Consider the following 18,328-nt stretch of genomic DNA (forward strand, 5'->3'; position numbering starts at 1 on the left):
TAAATAATATAGAAGTTTATATCTTACGAACATGCACTATTCTGATGAGATGATCCAGTTTCAGTAGGACCCCTGCCCTGTTTACTCTTGTATAATTTAAGTTTTCTGTACTCAACAGGTACTTATTGAACTTACTGATTGGGTCACTCAAGCTCCACACTTACGTTGTATTATACATACCTGCCAACTTTCCCGATTTAGGCGGGAGACTCCCGATTTTCGACAGTTTTTCCCGCCTCCCGATTATTCTATTATTTCTCACGATTTTAGCTTATTTTTTGATTGAACTTCATTTGTTTTCAAATCCCGCCATTTCAGCTTTTTTACGCCAGTGGCCGGAAGTCCTTCGCTCATTGGCCGCTTTCAAACGAAATATCAACGTTTATTAATGCGAGAAATGTGCGCGAATGTGCGATGTTTATTGAAACCTATATATCGCGACGTGTGTATCGATCGTCAATCTCTCGTTCTCGCTTGCTATGTTCGTGTTCGTCTAGTCATTCCATTCTCTTTGGTGGGATTCTAGAGACTAGTCGCTAGACATTGAGTCTTTCTTAGTAATTTAGTGACAGATTTTCAATGATAACGACTCAATATAAATAAAATAAGAGTCTTGTCTGTACATTGCTCAGAATTTTTATTATTTATAAATTTCATTTTCCGTATTGACAGACTCAAAGTATAGATAAGAAATGTGTTTTTCCACCATTCAATACACAATTTATTTTAATAGATTAAGCTAGTACCGGTTTCGGCTCTTTAACGGCCATCATCAGCTAGTACATGTTTTTGTTTTAGCCATTAGACAATACACAAGTTGTTATTGTATTAGGCATCCGGATGTCTAATGGGGGATGGAATAATAGCATATAATTAAAATATCAGTGGTCAGGTTAAAAAGTTATAAATAGAGCATGAGTATATAAAACATGTTAAAAACACACAGGTCACAATATATAACATTTAAAAAGTTTCAACACATTAAAATTGTACGTATAGGTAGACACTTGTTAAAATTTTCAATTTATGTTATATGGATTCCATTCTTCTGTCTTCTGTGCAGATCCTTCTAAGTAATGTTGATTTTAGTTGCGTAGGGTAATCTTCGAGGACATTTTGAAGCTAGTGTACGTCTTATTGATGTGGGCCTTTGTCATGATGAAATTTCGTTATGTTATATATCCCAACTTGTGATATACTATGGCAAGTTTCAATACAGCAAACAGCAGGTCTCGAGCATTTATCTAGAAGTAGTCGGTGGTAACACTTCTCTCGTCTATGTTTGTTCTTGTAGTTATAGTTGTTGTGGAACAAGAACTACAAGAACAAACATAGACGAGAGAAGTGTTACCACCGACTACTTCTAGATAAATGCTCGAGACCTGCTGTTTGCTGTATTGAAACTTGCCATAGTATATCACAAGTTGGGATATATAACATAACGAAATTTCATCATGACAAAGGGCCACATCAATAAGACGTACACTAGCTTCAAAATGTCCTCGAAGATTACCCTACGCAACTAAAATCAACATTACTTAGAAGGATCTGCACAGAAGACAGAAGAATGGAATCCATATAACATAAATTGAAAATTTTAACAAGTGTCTACCTATACGTACAATTTTAATGTGTTGAAACTTTTTAAATGTTATATATTGTGACCTGTGTGTTTTTAACATGTTTTATATACTCATGCTCTATTTATAACTTTTTAACCTGACCACTGATATTTTAATTATATGCTATTATTCCATCCCCCATTAGACATCCGGATACCTAATACAATAACAACTTGTGTATTGTCTGATGGCTAAAACAAAAACATGTACTAGCTGATGATGGCCGTTAAAGAGCCGAAACCGGTACTAGCTTAATCTATTAAAATAAATTGTGTATTGAATGGTGGAAAAACACATTTCTTATCTATACATTGCTCAGAATTCAAAAAGAATGATATTTCCGTACCGGTCGTGACCATACTAACAAGGGGAAATGCATGTTTTAATTTTCCATATTTTCTGTCTGTATGTGTGTACTATCTGTGCACTTTTTAGCGATAGATTTACACCCTAGTGCTGAAGCGGTCGACCTCGGCAATCTTCGAGATACGTACTGGCAATCTTTGAAACACGAACTATGAATCGCTTATGCATCGCTATGCGACGTCTGGCGTACACTTCATGTACTAGTACTGTTGTTATTTACACAGCAAAGCCAAACTATAGAATTCACTCTAGGAATAAGATTCGCATCGAGAAATGTTATATAATGTATGTGTGACACAGTTGTTGGCTTAAAATAACAAAGATTTAGAAAATTCATATCGATCGATCATATTATCGATTCATTCCAGATTTCATTTCCATTCAATTGGCAGTACTAACGGAACCGGAAGCGCTCCCTCCTTACTCCTCAAACCCTACACAAATCTATCGCTAAAATGTGCGCAGATAGTATGTACATACGCACGGTCATCACGAGAAAACGGATGAAGAGAATTTAATGAAAATCGGTATATATCATCCGAGGATAAGTCGCTACAATCTAGGCCATAACTAATTTTATTCACGCTGAGTGAAATGGTAGTTTAGGGGAAGGCCTAAAATTTCACTCTCAAATATTTGTTATTATTGGCCCTATCGATAAATACTACATAACTAAAGTTATATATATGTTATTAAATATCCTATCATTTACGTCTTATACATTTTTACCGTCCTGGCTATGATACAGATATTTTCATGAATTTGGATTTTTTTTCTAAGTCCTTATCAGCACCGAGGTACGTGAAAATGGGTGAACAGAATTTTATGTAAAGTCGGGGAATAAGGAGCTGCAGTCTATGCTATAAATAATTTTATTCACTCTGTTCAAAATGGTAGCTTAGGGGGAAGGTGCCAAAAATTAAATTTTACATACTTATCTTACTGGTCATATTGAAAAGTACTACATAACAAAAGTTATAGAGAATACAATTTCCGATTATTTGTGTCGTATTCAGTTTTACCGTACCGACTGTAATGATATTGGTGGTGATGGTGATTAAATTGTGAAGATGATTATAAAAATGAGAAAAAAGCCATGAAGGAACAATCGGTTAAGTAACACAAGAGGTCGTCATGAAAGAAAGGAGGACTAAGCTTGGCATTAGATGCTCTAATATCACAGATTCGGAAGAAAACTAAATGTGAAGGCCTCCAATACAGAAAGCTCATAAAATTGATCAACAATATCATTACATTGACCATTGTTTGTTGTGATGCGCTTTGTGTATTCTGTTGCCATTTATCTCTGATAGATGGGATTACTGCTACATATTGAGTATAACAGCCTGCCTGAATATTGGCGGGAAGTAGCTGGAGAGTGGGGAGTTAGATCTATCTCTTCTTTAGCATGCCATTCTTCTGGTTCATAAATTTTCTGATGCTACCGGTACGTAACACACTGGATCATCATAGTATTCCAGCTATTCGATCCCTACTCTGAGGCATTGATTGGAATGAGCAGTGTGCATACTTAAACGGAATAATTACAGGAGTATTCGCGGTTGTTTGCAGCCTGGTCATTCTAGCTCTGAAACTTTGTACTGTTAGATCAACACCGTAGTACTTTTCGCTAAAAGTGAGAAAATGTGTTGTTTTCATTTTATCGAATATTTCATATGACAGCATTGCTTTTATTCATACTGGCATCATTGTAATGACCTATGTTGACTTCAGTTGGGCAACTATAAGGACAGTCTTTCTGAGAATTCCGTAGCGAAGCACGGGTACATCAGCTAGTTATTTGATCCAAATAGCATTGCGCTTCGCATAATCACGCGGCCGCTTGATGCAGTACTATATTAATCTATGCATTTGCTAAGTAATGGCATCTAAGTGCATGGCTGATTAACATGTGGAGCATGAGTTCATACTATTTTCAGTAGGCTTATCAGAGACCGATTGTCTCACTCACATACTTCCTGTGAGGGAATAGAGATGTGTAATTTTTAGCCTTGTAGCCTCGTATAGCAACTGTCGGGCTTTGAGACAATAAGTGTTATAAATATACTGTAGGCCTAGTACTGTATTGCGCAAAACATGTAGAATAAGCAGTTTTGACCCATTGTATCTCCTGATTTTTCCTGATTTTCATATCAAAATCTCCTGATTTTTGGTTTTGTAAAGTTGGCAGGTATGTATTAAGCACGAGGTGATGTGTCATGTGCAGTCAGATTGGCCATAACTACTTCCGAGAAGGCAAGACCTTTTTAGGGACCTCTTATCCGATGTGTGAGACCATGCGTCAGAATATGAGAACATTTCAGGAACCTTTTTCTCTGACCCCTAATTGTTGAATGATAAGGAAGTAATGCACACCAACAATGATTAGTGTTTGTACTAACTTCATCTGTACAATGGACTGCATTGCGATTGACCAGTCTAAGGCATTTGTTAGGGTAAATCATGGGAGACTATTGGCAAAAATGAGGGCTATTTTAGTAGACAAGAGTGACTGAATGAGCGGCTATGTTTCTAGAAAATAGAACTCGGAGAACTGGAGTAGGCAAAGCTTTATCGGACCCTGTAATAATTAAGAGGGGAATTCCTCAAGGCAGTATTATTGGACCTGTATGTTTTCTTATATATATAAATGATATGAGTAAAGATGTGGAATCAGATATAAGGCTTTTTGCGGATGATGTTTCACTGTATAGTGTGTAATAACTAATCTAAAAAATTGTGAGCAACTGCAAAATGACCTTGATTATGTTGTGAGATGGACAGTAGGCAATGGTATGATGACAAACAGGGTTAAAAGTCAGGTTGTGAGTTTCACAAATGGAAAAAAGTCCTCTGTTTTACTTACTGCGTTAATGAGTTGTAGGTGTTAATATAAGGAAAGATCTTCATTTGGGTAATCACATAAATGGGATTGTAAATAAAGAGTACAGATCTCTGTGCACATGATTTTGAGGGTATTTAGGGGTTGTAGTAAGGGTGTAAAGGAGAGGGCATATAAGTCTCTAGTAAGACCACAACTAGAGTATGGTTCTAGTGTATAGGGCCCTCACCAGGATTACTTGATTCAAGAACTGGAAAAAATCCACAGAAAAGCAGCTTGATTTGTCCTAAGTGATTTCCGACAAAAGAGTAGCATTATAAAAATGTTGTAAAAATTTGGACTGGGAACACAGGTTCTCTATGGGAATCAACATCTGTATCATAAGTGGTATGTTATTACTGTTATTATTCCAATCAACTAAGTGGTATGTTCCGAGCTGTCAGTGGAGAGATGGCGTGGAATGACATTATTAGACGAATAAGTTTGAGTGGTGTCTTTACAAGTAAGAAAGATAACAATATGAAGATAAAGTTGCAATGCAAGAGTTCAAATTGGGGCAAATATTCTTTTATAGGAAGGGGAGTTACAGATTGGAATAGCTTACCAAGGGAGATGTTCAATAAATTTCAAAGTACTTTAAAATCATTTAAGAAAAGGCTAGAAAAACAACAGATGGAGAATTCTGCCACCTGGGCGACTGCCCTAAATGCAGATCAGTAGTGCTTGATTGATTGATTGATTGATTGATTGATTGATTGATTGATTGTCTCTTAGGACTGCCAATAAACTAAACATGAAATCTACTCCTCAAAGCAGATGTGAGATAGTAGAAATTCAAAAATACTGATCAAGGAAAAGGAAATGTGAGAGGGTCAGTATTTGCTTGCAGTCCTTTGCCTTAGAGCATCAAATGTGCCATTGCAGTATTAGAGACATACCGTACTTACGCGAATAATCTCCGCGTTTTAAAAAGTTTCATTTTGAAAAAAAATGAAATGAGCTAAAACTCCTTCCGTCGAAAGAGTAACATAGGCATAAACAAACATTTCGTATCACTCCTCGAGTTCCATGTGGTCTTGACGTAAATGTGAATATGACAGATATAGCTACTATGCTGGAACATATTTGAGATAATAATAATAATACATTATCACTGCTCATCATCATCATTTCTTCGCTCCAGCAAGCCGGGTGCGATTGTGTACGAGCCTCCTCCAGTTTGTTCTATCCATCCACAGATGCTGCTCATATATGCGACACCAGTTCACATCTCTAATTTCAAGGTCCTTCATTATCTGTTTCCAAACATTACGAGGTCTTCCTCTTGGTCCCTTTCCAGGAACATTATGGTCAAAGTATGTTCGAGGAGTTCTGTGAGGGTTCATTCTTTTCATGTGACCATACCATTACAATCTCTTCACTTCTAGAGTCTCCAGCAAGCTTCTTTCCAATTCAAACTGTTGTCGGATATCCACATTCCTTATTTTATCCATTTATGTTTTTTGTAGACAAGAACGGAGAAACTTCATTTCTGTTGCCTGAAGGAGACTCTTTGTTGGTCCAGTAAGTGTTGCTGCTTCCAGGCCATACATCAGTATAGGTACTAGATATATTTTGTACAAGCTAATCTTGGAAACTAACGGAAATGTTCCATCCCAAATTATTTGATGTACAGCGTGATAGAATTTGGAAACTTTCTGTATTCTGTTACTAATCTGGAAGGGGTGGGGGGGTAGTAGGTTCGAATCCCACTATCGGCAGCCCTGAAGATGGTTTTCCGTGGTTTCCCATTTTCACACCAGGCAAATGCTGGGGCTGTACCTCAATTAAGGCCACAGCTGCTTCCTCCCAACTCCTAGGCCTTTCCTATCCCATCGCCGCCATTAGACCTATCTGTGTCGGTGCGACGTGAAGCCCATAGCAAAAAAAAATACTGGAAGTTGTCTACAATATCCATCTCCTCATCTCCAATTCTTAGATGAACAGTTCGAGTGTTTCTACTCATCACCAAGCCAACTGTCTTCGTTTTGCTGATTTTGAGACCAAAGGTTGTGAAAGCTTCATGCCAGAGATCTAGTCTAGTTTGTACTTCTGCTTCTGTCTCACCCTATACCATTACATCATCAGCAAAAACCAGGGCATTAGTTGTTGGATCCTTTCTCTTAACTGCTTTTAAAACTTCATCCATTATGATTATGAAGAGAAGTGGTGAAAGACAACTTCCTTGCTGGACTCCACTCTTCGTTTCAAACCAACCTGACCTTCCATCCTGGACCTGGACACAACACTTGGTTTCATCATATAATCGTTGTACTCGTGCTATGATGTCATCGGGCACTTTCTTATGTCTCAAACCTTCCCATATATGCCTGCGTGGTACATGGTCATATGCTTCTCGATGTCCAGATAAACAGTTATAAGTGTTTTTTCTTTCTCCCAATACTTCTCATAGAGCATTCTGGTGGCAAAAATGAGGTCTATAGTTGATCTATGAAGTCTAAATCCATGTGGTTCCTCCTCAAGTGTAGGTTCAACATATTTTCTAATCCTGCTATAAAATATATTTGCCATGAAAAATAGCAAGTAGGCCTTCTTATGTGACAGGTATTTCATTAATCTGAACTGGTAATATTCTTGATTCACTGGAGATCAGAAGATTCTTTGTCTCTTGCATCACTAGAATCCTCTCCTAAATTACTTACAAATTCATCACACTCCACATCTAAAACACTTTTAACACGTGGTCTCTTTTTACTCGGATAGTAACACGACCAGTGGTGAATAATTCTTGCAATGTAAACACCTCAGACAGACACACCTTTGAACTCATTTGTTAATTTTGCGATTCAGTAAAACCTTGTTAATTTGAAGTCATAGGGATGCAGAAATGTGACTTCGAATTACGTATTTTTTAAATAACCGCCAACTCGTAATTCAGAAATACCAACCCTTGCCGCTTCACAAAATATTCTGAGACCCGTTACTGCATGCAATTAACATTAATTCAGGGTTTAATTCTTTCGAATGCCATGGAAAAAAATTATTTCCAAAATGTATCCAACAAGGCACATTTACAGTATTCAAATAATGCACTTGGATAACTCACTGGCAAACATAACCTCACGCAACGAAAGAAAAAATGAAAAAAAAATGGATTCAGAGACGAGGAGAAATTTATGCTGGCTCCCCAGTGCAAGTGCCTTATTCATTGGATTACTGTACTGTATGCATGTTAGATGCCTTGGATGCTCACGGAAAGTACCTGATGGCCTTAATACATCGTGGCTTATTGAACATTCCTATGACGAGGGGAGGAAGTAGGAAGTCTTTTGCGTCCGTCTGCATTGCAGCACAGGCCAGTGACCCTATCCTTGTACAATTTCCCGCCATCGTAATTCAGAAACGCCAACCCTTGCCACGTCACAAATTATTCTAAGACCCTTTATTGCATCCAGTCACCTTGATTCACAGTTTAAATCTTTCAAATGCCGTTTGAAAAACTATTTCCAAAATGTATCCAACAAGGTGCATTTGCATAATTCAAATAAAGCACTTGGGTAAATCACTGGCAAACATAATCTTATACAACGAAAGAAGAGGAAACAAGAGAAAACAAATTATGCTGGCTCCCCTGTGCAAGTGCCTTATTTTTTGGATTGCTCTACTGTCTGCATTTTTAGATGCCTTGTACTTGCACGGAAACATCGTGGCTTATCGAACTTTCCTATGATGAGGGTACGAAGTCTTTTGCTTCTGTCTGCATTGCAACACAGTACAGTGACCCCATATCCTTTAAAGCAATAAATCTGTTTGTTCTTAGCATAAAAAATAATCGATTTCATTGGCATTGACAGTATTGTTCGGTGCATACAAATTGATTATAATTATGAGCCACACTTTTTATGCCAACTGTCGGCATCGCCAATGTTCGCGGATTCTGCTTCTCTGCACATTGCCTGCTACGTGATATTGTGGCGTTCTTTAAAACGCTGAATACAAACGAATTACAATTTCACTCAAACTTAGCAACTATGAAGCACACTGTAGACACACTGGAGAGAGTGAAAGTGTGGAAAGCTACCCCTGCACGTTCCGGCAGATGTGTTCTATTGTGATGCCGAGAAAATTAGAATTTAAATTACTCTGTATAATACTATTTAAAAAAATGTAAAGGCAGTTTTGAACTAAAAGTCTGAATTGTTTTCCATTTAAATATGACGCATGGGGGTAGTTTTCTTTCATCTGCAGTTACACAAAGCATAATTGTACATCCAATATTGAAAACTACATGAACCACAAGCGTGTTGCCAACCTTGATGCAAATAAAACCCGCACCCCAATTCGTGGCTCAAATTTAAAAAAAAATATATGCGGGGATTATTTGCATAAATACATTATTGACCATTGCTGAAGTAACAGGATTTCATATATCATTTGTCATGGGTCAATGTATATTTTCACTTTTTCATGCTAAGTTTTGTTTCAATTGTATTCAGTTGAAGATTACAAGTTGTCCATTTCATGACCGTATCAATGAATATAATCAAGAAGTCAGTAAAATAACCACCTAATCGATACTTTATTATTGCCTCAGGCAAAATTGAATATAAATTAGCACTTACAGGACATGTTTCGACCACTTAGTTGGCCTCTTCAGCTGTATAAAGAAAGAATTGAGAAGAAAAAACATTAGGACAATTCTTTCTTTATACAGCGGAAGAGGACCACTAAGTGGTCGAAACATGTCCTGTAAGTGCTAATTTATATTCAATTTTGCCTGAGGCAATAATAAAGTATTGATTACGTGGTTATTTTACTAACTTCTTGATTCAGTTGAAGATACACAACTGAAACTTAAGGATTACATGTGTAGACTTGTGTGTTTCTCGACTTTTCCTGTGCTCTCTCTTTGTCAGAAGTGAACAATCAGTTCTAGACAATGTAGCAAAATATAAGATATTTCTGATAGTCATCTTATTTCATTTCATTGTTTTATTTCTTCTTCTCCTGAACTTGACTTGCATCATATTCTCTGTGTATTTCTATTCTCTTGCAGACAGATGGTCCTTAATAAGTGAATGAACTGGTTTGTTACAGTTGGTTTTATGCTCTGTCCTTCGGTGCTATGTCAAGAAAAGCCAAATAAGCTGTGGACAAGTGCTCTTGAATCAAGTTGGGTAGTGGCACTTTTTCGAGATGAAGTCCTTTACATACATTCATATATTCAGAATTACTTCGATGGTATGAAAGGATATAGCAAGCGGATATCTGAAGTGAGAGACTGCTATAATCAGGCAGTACAAAAAGCGTAAGTTTTTAGCATTTTATACTCTAGAAACATATGGAAAAATATAAAGAAATAGGTGTAGTAGAAGTTTTTAATTAAAGTGAACATTTACATTGTGAAAGATGTGGAGGCATTTAAATGTAAGGATATTACTATTTGCAGGGATATCTAAACTCCACTTCAATTACTGGTATTATAAAATTGACTTCTGCTTAAAAATAACCATATTGAATTAGTTTTATTCATCCTAGAGCTCATCGCCATCGTGAGAGGAGAAAGTTCCTCAGAACAACACTCAAAGAGTTAGGTCTGATATTGACAGATCAACCAGGGCTCCTGGGACCCAAGGTAAGTGGTATGACAACTGACATTCTTTAACATTCCTGGAATAAAAATGTGGGGTAAATGGTGAGGAAGGTCGTAAAATTTACTAGGTGTTTTATCTCGATTAATGACTTCAAGATCTGCATGTATTTCTATTAGGTGACTGAATGACTACATACATACATACATACATACATACATACATACATACATACTGAACCCTTTATCCATGTAGCTTGCCTGCAAAATAAAATACTTCGCTGGACTCAGTCGTAGTTTATTGTAGTTTATGAAGACCATATAACTTACAAAATATACAGAAAACACACACAAACATCAAACACAATAAGTGTGGTATACAGAGCCTTTAATATCTCCCTCTCTGACGAAGACTTAAATATAGAGATAATTATACAATCCATGACATAGCAAAACAAAACATATATAATAATAAAAAAATAAAATTATCCAAAAAATAAAACATCAGCCAAAATCAAAATTTATTAAAGACAGCGAATTAAAGAAAGACTATGTAATTTTTACTTTCAATAATGCCAATATCCATCTCATAACTAACGTTTTCAAAAGACGTAACTTCAGAATAGCTTTCAAAACTTCCTGTAATAATACTGCTATTCTACATAATACCAAATCCATCAATGAAAAGAGTAAATGCAACCATTCAGGAGTATACCTGAAATGTACCAAATGGGAAGCAAGTTATGTTGGATGAACTGGCAGGAGTTTCTTTATCCACTACAATCAACATATAAACGCTATTAAATACAGCCAGTTTTCTTTCATAGGGCAACAGACATAAGAATCCAAACACAAATTTTCCAGTATTGAAATCGATACGGAAATTCTGAAAATAATTTCCAAGGGCCCTTTGCTCAATTTCTCTGAAGAATTTTACATCAACATGGACCAGTTTGCCAATTCCAACTTTAATCTGAACGAGATGACAAACAAAATGAACATTCTTTTTGATGCCAAAATTCATCTCTTAAGAAATATTTACTTAAAGAATGTTAACAAACAAACAAAAACACGCAATCAAGACTCCACAGGACACACCCTTACCTACGCAAACCCTCCCCTCTGCTTCGCCCCCTTTCCCCTCCACTGTCACAATCACCAGACCTCGTCGTTGCACAAGGAGTAATACACGACACGCTCCCGACAAGCATGCAAGCGACTGGCTGGATACAACTGGAGAGTAAGTCAAAACACAAGGGATGTTCTCACCATTTTACTTCCAAACATTGGACAATTGGAAATTAAATCCACAAGACAAATCTGATGTCGACAAGCACCCAATTTTAGTGATAAGAAGATTTTTACTCATTTTACGAAAATTTGCTTCCTTCAAAACATGCAATACCGAGCTTGCTAGCTGCAGTCGCTTAAATGCGGCCAGTGTCCAGCATTCGGAAGATAGTGAGTTCGAATGCCGGTGTTTGATTTCAGGGTTTTTCCATACTTAGAAATAATTTTACTACTAAGCTTATAAACAACAGCCGACTTTTAGGAAAGTTTTACACACATTTATATTGTAGAACAAATCTCCATTATCACATGAAATACATAAGAGTGAACAATACGGTACGCACATGCCCACTTCTTATTTTCAACCAAACGCTGTCGGAAGACATAGTCGAATCCAGTGCCAACTGACATACACTAAAAATTGTAACATTCCCCAAGACGCATGAAGTTTCAAGTCGCAAAAGGAAAGGCTTGAATAAGATCCGCACCAAGTTTTTAGAAGCAATGTTTTCGAAAAAAAAAAAAAAAAAAGTGTGGGTGGTATTCAGGATTATACGGTATTCAACATAGTTTATCTACAATTTTTAGCGGTATCTTGCTCCCATTCGATTTTAATCTTCAGTGAGTGCAAATATGTCATTTCTTCAATTCGTTGTATACCACTTCAAACTTCAGTCCCTTACAACAAAAACATTTGGCACTTTTAATGTGTTATAAATTAATTTTAAGTCTTACCTGAAGACTTTCCACAATGTGGGATTCATGAGCTTAGTTAAACAAGTGTATTAGAACTCTATGGTTCCACTACATAACACATGTTGCACCCCTAATGCTCTTGTACTGTTTTCAATTGTGTTTTGTTAGAATTAAGATTTTATCCACTTTTTGGGATACATGGCACTGTTAATGTTTTTTGTACATGTAGGTCATTTTAAGGCTTTTTTAAAAATTACTGCTAATTTATTCCTCATAATTTTCTCACGTGTGTTAGTGCAGATGTTAACACAGGTACCGAAATGGCTAACAATATGAAATAAATATTTCTACCGATATACTGAAGTGTTGCTTAGGTGGATCATCTACCTCAATTTATTTAAGGACTTGCAGATAAGATTACGGGAACAGTTAAGATTCAAATTCTATTGTGAAATTAAATCTGTAAAAGGGGTATGATATAGTTTATTGAGTCAAGGAAAATCATTCAAATGAAGCTAAATAAGAAGTGAAATAAACAAGTCACCTGTATTGGTGACTGCATTGAGCCAAATTACTCTGTTAGTATTTCAAAGTCGCATGGCCATGTCTTCTTAAAATGGTGCCCGAAGGGCAAGGAATAAAAAAACCATCGTAAAAGAAACTCTCTTCCCCAAAACATCCACAATAATAACCTGAAAGCTGATACGTCAACATCCATTGACAGCCGTGGGTGGGTCCATGTGATTGTGGAAAGTACAGCTTACAAGACTCTAGCTCTAGACTTTCTCTTAATTGTTAAGGCGGCTCACTAACTTCAATGTCAAACAGGATCATTGGGAGTCACCTGAGCCCTTCGAATTGGATTGACCTCTGATGTCCTTATGGATTGACTGTCATAAACACAGAGTTTAAATTACTAGTGCTGATGGCCAAAGGATAAGTCGAATAGACTAATATTGGATTGAATATTCCAGAATAAAGCAACTGCATTATCATGCAAAAATAAACAAATTAGATAATTCATTAATAATTCATAATAATTCATTTGGCAGTAGTAAGTTAATTATTTGAAAGTGAATATCCCACAATAAATATGAAAATGAAAGAACTTTCAGGTTGAGCACCCACATGACACTTGGGTCTAAATGTACATCTGTCACCATTATGTTTAATGAATTTAGTAATTAACAGTAAGCTAGATGACATGAAGTCCTCGACAAGCAAAAGTAAATAAAAGAAAAACTATGGTTTCCTATGAATTTAACTGTGGCAGAAAAACTTTTGTTTGGTTTATTAGTTTGAATGACAGGTCGTATCACATGACTGTCCTATGTCTGCAGCACCTTGAAAGAAATATATGTGCTCCTAAAATTAATTTACCATCCTAACTGTTCCATGAATTACTAACTGAAAATCCTTAATCATTCATATTTACACATATGGGTACCATAAACTAACGCTTCAATCGAAAATAAAAAAAAATGTAACATGAAGTGACAGTCGCATGTGACATCGAACCGAGGTTACAGTGCACAAACCGGTGCTCTGTCGATCACCCGTTTGGTACGACTTCGCAATGATGACCCCTCAGCTACCGTAGCAGTTTCCAACTCTCCTGAGGAAGAATGTCCAGTCGCCTTTCTGCAGATATCAACCAACGACCCTAAATATCGCATGAGCTTACGCCCGAGATGATATTGCCTGCCTGAGCACCACAAGCTCCGAATGATTCCGTGATCACTAGACACTCGCTGTGTAAAACCGGAAAAACTTGTCATACAAAACACACATTAATATAGATCTAGTGTTATTGATCCTAATTTCAAAACAAGGAATAACATTGCGTATAAATTCACATCTAATTACTAGTTTCTAACATTAAGAAAATGAAATCTTTCCCCTATGTAAAGAACGGAGATTGCCCCTGAAGCAGCCAAGTGAATGCAAAAGTCTTGATATATATGCTGCAGCATTCCATTCGCATCTTCTAGTTGTTCGACAGGAGTAAGAGATCCATTTGTACAGTACGGAACTCTTAATACTTTATGGTATTAACCTAAGAAAGGACAAGGAAAATTCAAAGCTTTGAATTGAGTAGATATAAGACCTATCTGTGTCGGTGCGACGTAAAGCAACTAGCCAAATTGAGTAGATCAAACCTTTTTTAGCGAACAGATACCCTATGCTCCTTACATCACAACCAACTCATGTTCAGTAGTTACATCTGTATTACTGCCTGTGCTGTTTTACTTCATTTTTGGTTTTTTGAAAGACAAAATTAAAGTGTAATCTATTACAGGCCTAGGGAAGGCTAATATTTTTTGTATTTTGTGCTATGAAATAATTGCCAGTGGAGATTGAACTAATTGTGAATTTTTACTCTATTTTTGTATGCAGTCTGTTTTATGAAACATTGTAGTTATGATGTACATCTACTTTTGTTTAGTAGGTAAGGAGATAGTTAGCATAATTTTGCTCCTTTTAATGTGCAGGCACTCTTAATCTTCATTGGTTTATGCTTTGCAAGGGATGAGGTATTCTGGGTTCTCCGGCATAATGACAACCCTCCCCAGCAGAAAAGCAAAGGCAAAACAGCCGAGGACTTGGTTGATCGTCAGCTACCAGAACTGTTGTTCCACATGGAAGAACTCAGAGGTAATACTTGTTTTGTGTTGCTGATTAAAGTAGAAAGTCTTTTCATTACTTGTCCTAAGCAGAAGTTGAACTTATTGTCAAAAATTGCCTTTTGTGACTTTGCAGTGCTGGTTCGCAAGTATAGCCAAGTAATGCAAAGGTACTACGTCCAGTACCTTTCAGGCTATGATGCCATAGCATTGAATCTGATGGTGCAGAACTTGCAGGTGTGTCCAGAGGATGAAAGTATAATTTTGTCTTCCCTGTGCAACACAATAGCCAACCTTTCAGTAAAGCAAGGTAATTTTATTTTGATTTTAATGTCATAAACCAAGAGGTTCACCTTCATCAAATTTGATTAATAATCATTGCTTTCTATGTTTAAATTAACCACTCTACATACTGGTTGCCCAACGGATGAAGGTACTGTTATTTCAAAATGCTACCAAATGAAAGTGTAAATTTTCAAAACTTGTAATTTTTATAATTCAGCATATAGCTTTTTTTAGTGCCGGGAGTGTCTGAGGACATGTTCTTTTTGACGCCCACGGGCGACCTGGATGTCTGGATGCGAGATTATAATGAGGTAAGGAGAGGATGAAATTTGGTGCCAGCACATAGCCTACTCCTGTCGAATAACACCAAGGAGTCTGCCAAAGACTTAATGGTTGTTCATTTGTCAAATGAACCACCATAACAGTACAGTAGAACCTCGATTATACGTTCCTGGAAACTATGTTTTCCCGTATTATTAGTTCAAATTACGCGGTCCTGAGAGCATCCTAATTAAATCACGTTGTAAAAATCCCGCATTATCTGTTCCTCGAAGAAATGATTTCCCGGATCAACCGTCCAGAAATTTCAGTCCCATCAACGCTAAATCCTCGATAACGCGATTTTCAAGAAACTGTATCTTACGAAAGGACGGCTACGGGATACTTACGGATCTTGGTGTTGACGTCCCGTCATTGTGGTAATTTGAAGATGTACCTACTGTACTGGAGAAGCGATCGGTGGTGAACTTCCATAAGGGATCATCTTAGCATCGCATTCTGGTAGTATTGTTTAGAGAATCCTTGGAAATCATAAAGCAGAGAGTGCCCTCGACAATTGGAAGTGCATTTTATCAGCTCTATTTGAAGACGGAACGAGTTTCATCAAATGTTCTTACTTACAAAATGTTTACAATATGTCCAGGGTTAGATGTTTATTCTTTTACTCTTTTTTAATGTGTCGCCGAACAGGTTTTCGGCATTTCCCTCAGGGCACTGTATAGTCACTGGGCTTTCAGGCAGGCATCGAAACAGCTCCTTCTTAAGTAACACAAATTTAGTATTGTAATATTATCGTATACAATTATGTTATAGACCAGAACAGATGTTGCACCTTAAATACATAAAGCCATGGAAGGTTTTGGAATTGCCTATTACTGTTTTCGTCCTAATATAAGGCTGGGAATTTCACGTTTTTGTGTTAAAATGTTATAAAAGCCGCAGTCGTTTTATTTGCGCACATTACATTTAAAAACTTTGTACCATTTGGCACTCATACCTACTTGTACAGCAAGCACGCTTTCCAGCTGAGCTCAAGGTCACGAATAATCGTAATTTCGGAAGTGTTAATGATATTTTTTCTCTTTCCAATTTGATTGTGATTAGTGATGGGCAGAACTAAATATAATGCATTCGAGAACTTGAGGATTGATACTTTCGAAAGCATATTCTTGAGTTCAACATAAACTTTAAAAGTCTATGTAGGCCTAATTTACGCAGTACAAGATTTCCATAAACTGACTAGGAACAGTATACCGGTCACCAGATTACAATGGAACATAAAAAAAAAAAAAAAAATAAATAAATTAAAAAAAACGATTTTGCTATCATGTTGGACACTTTTGTATCCAATGTGGTTTATTTTATTAGATTAGAGAATGAAAAACTACTTGTGGTCGATTGTTGTTTGGCTTGGTGTTACGGGTATTAATTAGATTTTTTGAAGAGTTTGGCTGATCAGAGTTGCTGAACTGAAAGAAGTTTTGAAAGGAATATGATGAAGTTTTCAGAGGAAACTGACGAAGTTTTCCCGGTAAAACTGAATGTAAAGTTCCGAGAATTTTAAGTCGCGTACCGGTAATTAACATGTGAATCCAGCCCCGCGGTCTAACTTGCCTGCCTCTCACCCGGAGAGCCCGGGTTTGATTACTGGCCAGGTCAGGCATTTTTACCTGGATATGAGGGCTGGTTCAGTCATTCTGCGATTACCTTTAATTGAGAGCTATTTAATGGTGATATGGCGACCCCGGTCTAGAGAGCCAGGAATAATGGCTGAGAGGATTCGTCACGCTGACCATGCGTCACCTCGAAATCTGCAGGCCTTCGGACCGAGGGCGGTCGCTTGGTAGGCGGAAGGCCCATTGGGGCTGTAGTTTGGTTTGGTTTAGGGGAGTTTGTAAGATTATAAGTATACATATTTAATTTTTGTGATGTTTAGCCTAATTGTTGATGGTTCATTCGTTCCCGGATTTTCCGTTTTCCAATGTTGTAGGTTTTTTCTCTGGTCCCTCCAAAAACGGAGAATCGAGGTTCCACTGTATCATATCCTCACTCCTTACGTGCACTGCATAGAGGTTTAGAATTGAATCCGGGCTTTCAATCAATCAACCACTACTGATCTGCATTTAGGGCAATTGCCCAGGTGGCAGATTCCTTATCTGTGTTATTTTCCTAGCCTTTTCTTAAATTATAGCAAAGAAATTGGATATTTATTGAACATCTCTCTTGGTAAGTTATTCTAATCACTAATTCCCCTTCCTATAAATGAATATTTGCCTCAGTTTGTCCTCTTGAATTCCAACTTCATCTTCATGTTGTGATCTTTCGTACTTTGAAAGACTCCACTAAGACTTACTCGTCTACTAATGTCATTCCACGCCACTCAAAAACTTCATCATATAGGTCCATATTGATACAGCTTAATTAAGAACTAGTATTAGTTTTAATGGTCCACCCAATCAATACACTTCTCTTTACAGGTGAGAACACATTCTATGTTAAAATATGTTATACATTCTTTGGTAATATTTCGTCAAATTCAAGACATCTTCAGCCATTTTGTCTCGTACCTAATTGAAATACATAATTATTAGTCTAATAATTTAAAATGGATGAACCCATGTCTTTTCTGAAATGGCTAAAAATACACTAAAAACAATACACACTGTTTTTCGATGAAACTGTCCATCACTTCCTTACGAAAGTACTTCACATGTTGAAATTTGATTCTAAATTA

The 18,328-nt window shown here is 36.9% G+C and overlaps 1 protein-coding gene across 1 annotated transcript in view; it reads left to right on the forward strand.

Annotated features, from left to right (window-relative positions):
* Hem (Nck associated protein 1 Hem) overlaps window positions 1–18,328 on the forward strand; it is a 318,021-nt gene that overhangs the window by 110,993 nt on the left and 188,700 nt on the right. Inside the window, exons 7-10 of the mRNA XM_067140394.2 lie at window positions 9,928–10,138; window positions 10,369–10,465; window positions 14,899–15,061; window positions 15,167–15,340. Of these exons, the coding sequence (XP_066996495.1) occupies window positions 9,928–10,138; window positions 10,369–10,465; window positions 14,899–15,061; window positions 15,167–15,340 (645 nt within the window). The remainder of the gene's footprint in view (window positions 1–9,927; window positions 10,139–10,368; window positions 10,466–14,898; window positions 15,062–15,166; window positions 15,341–18,328) is intronic.

This window comes from Anabrus simplex, chromosome 2 (assembly GCF_040414725.1).
Source record: "Anabrus simplex isolate iqAnaSimp1 chromosome 2, ASM4041472v1, whole genome shotgun sequence".
NCBI classification, from domain to species: Eukaryota; Metazoa; Arthropoda; class Insecta; order Orthoptera; family Tettigoniidae; genus Anabrus; species Anabrus simplex.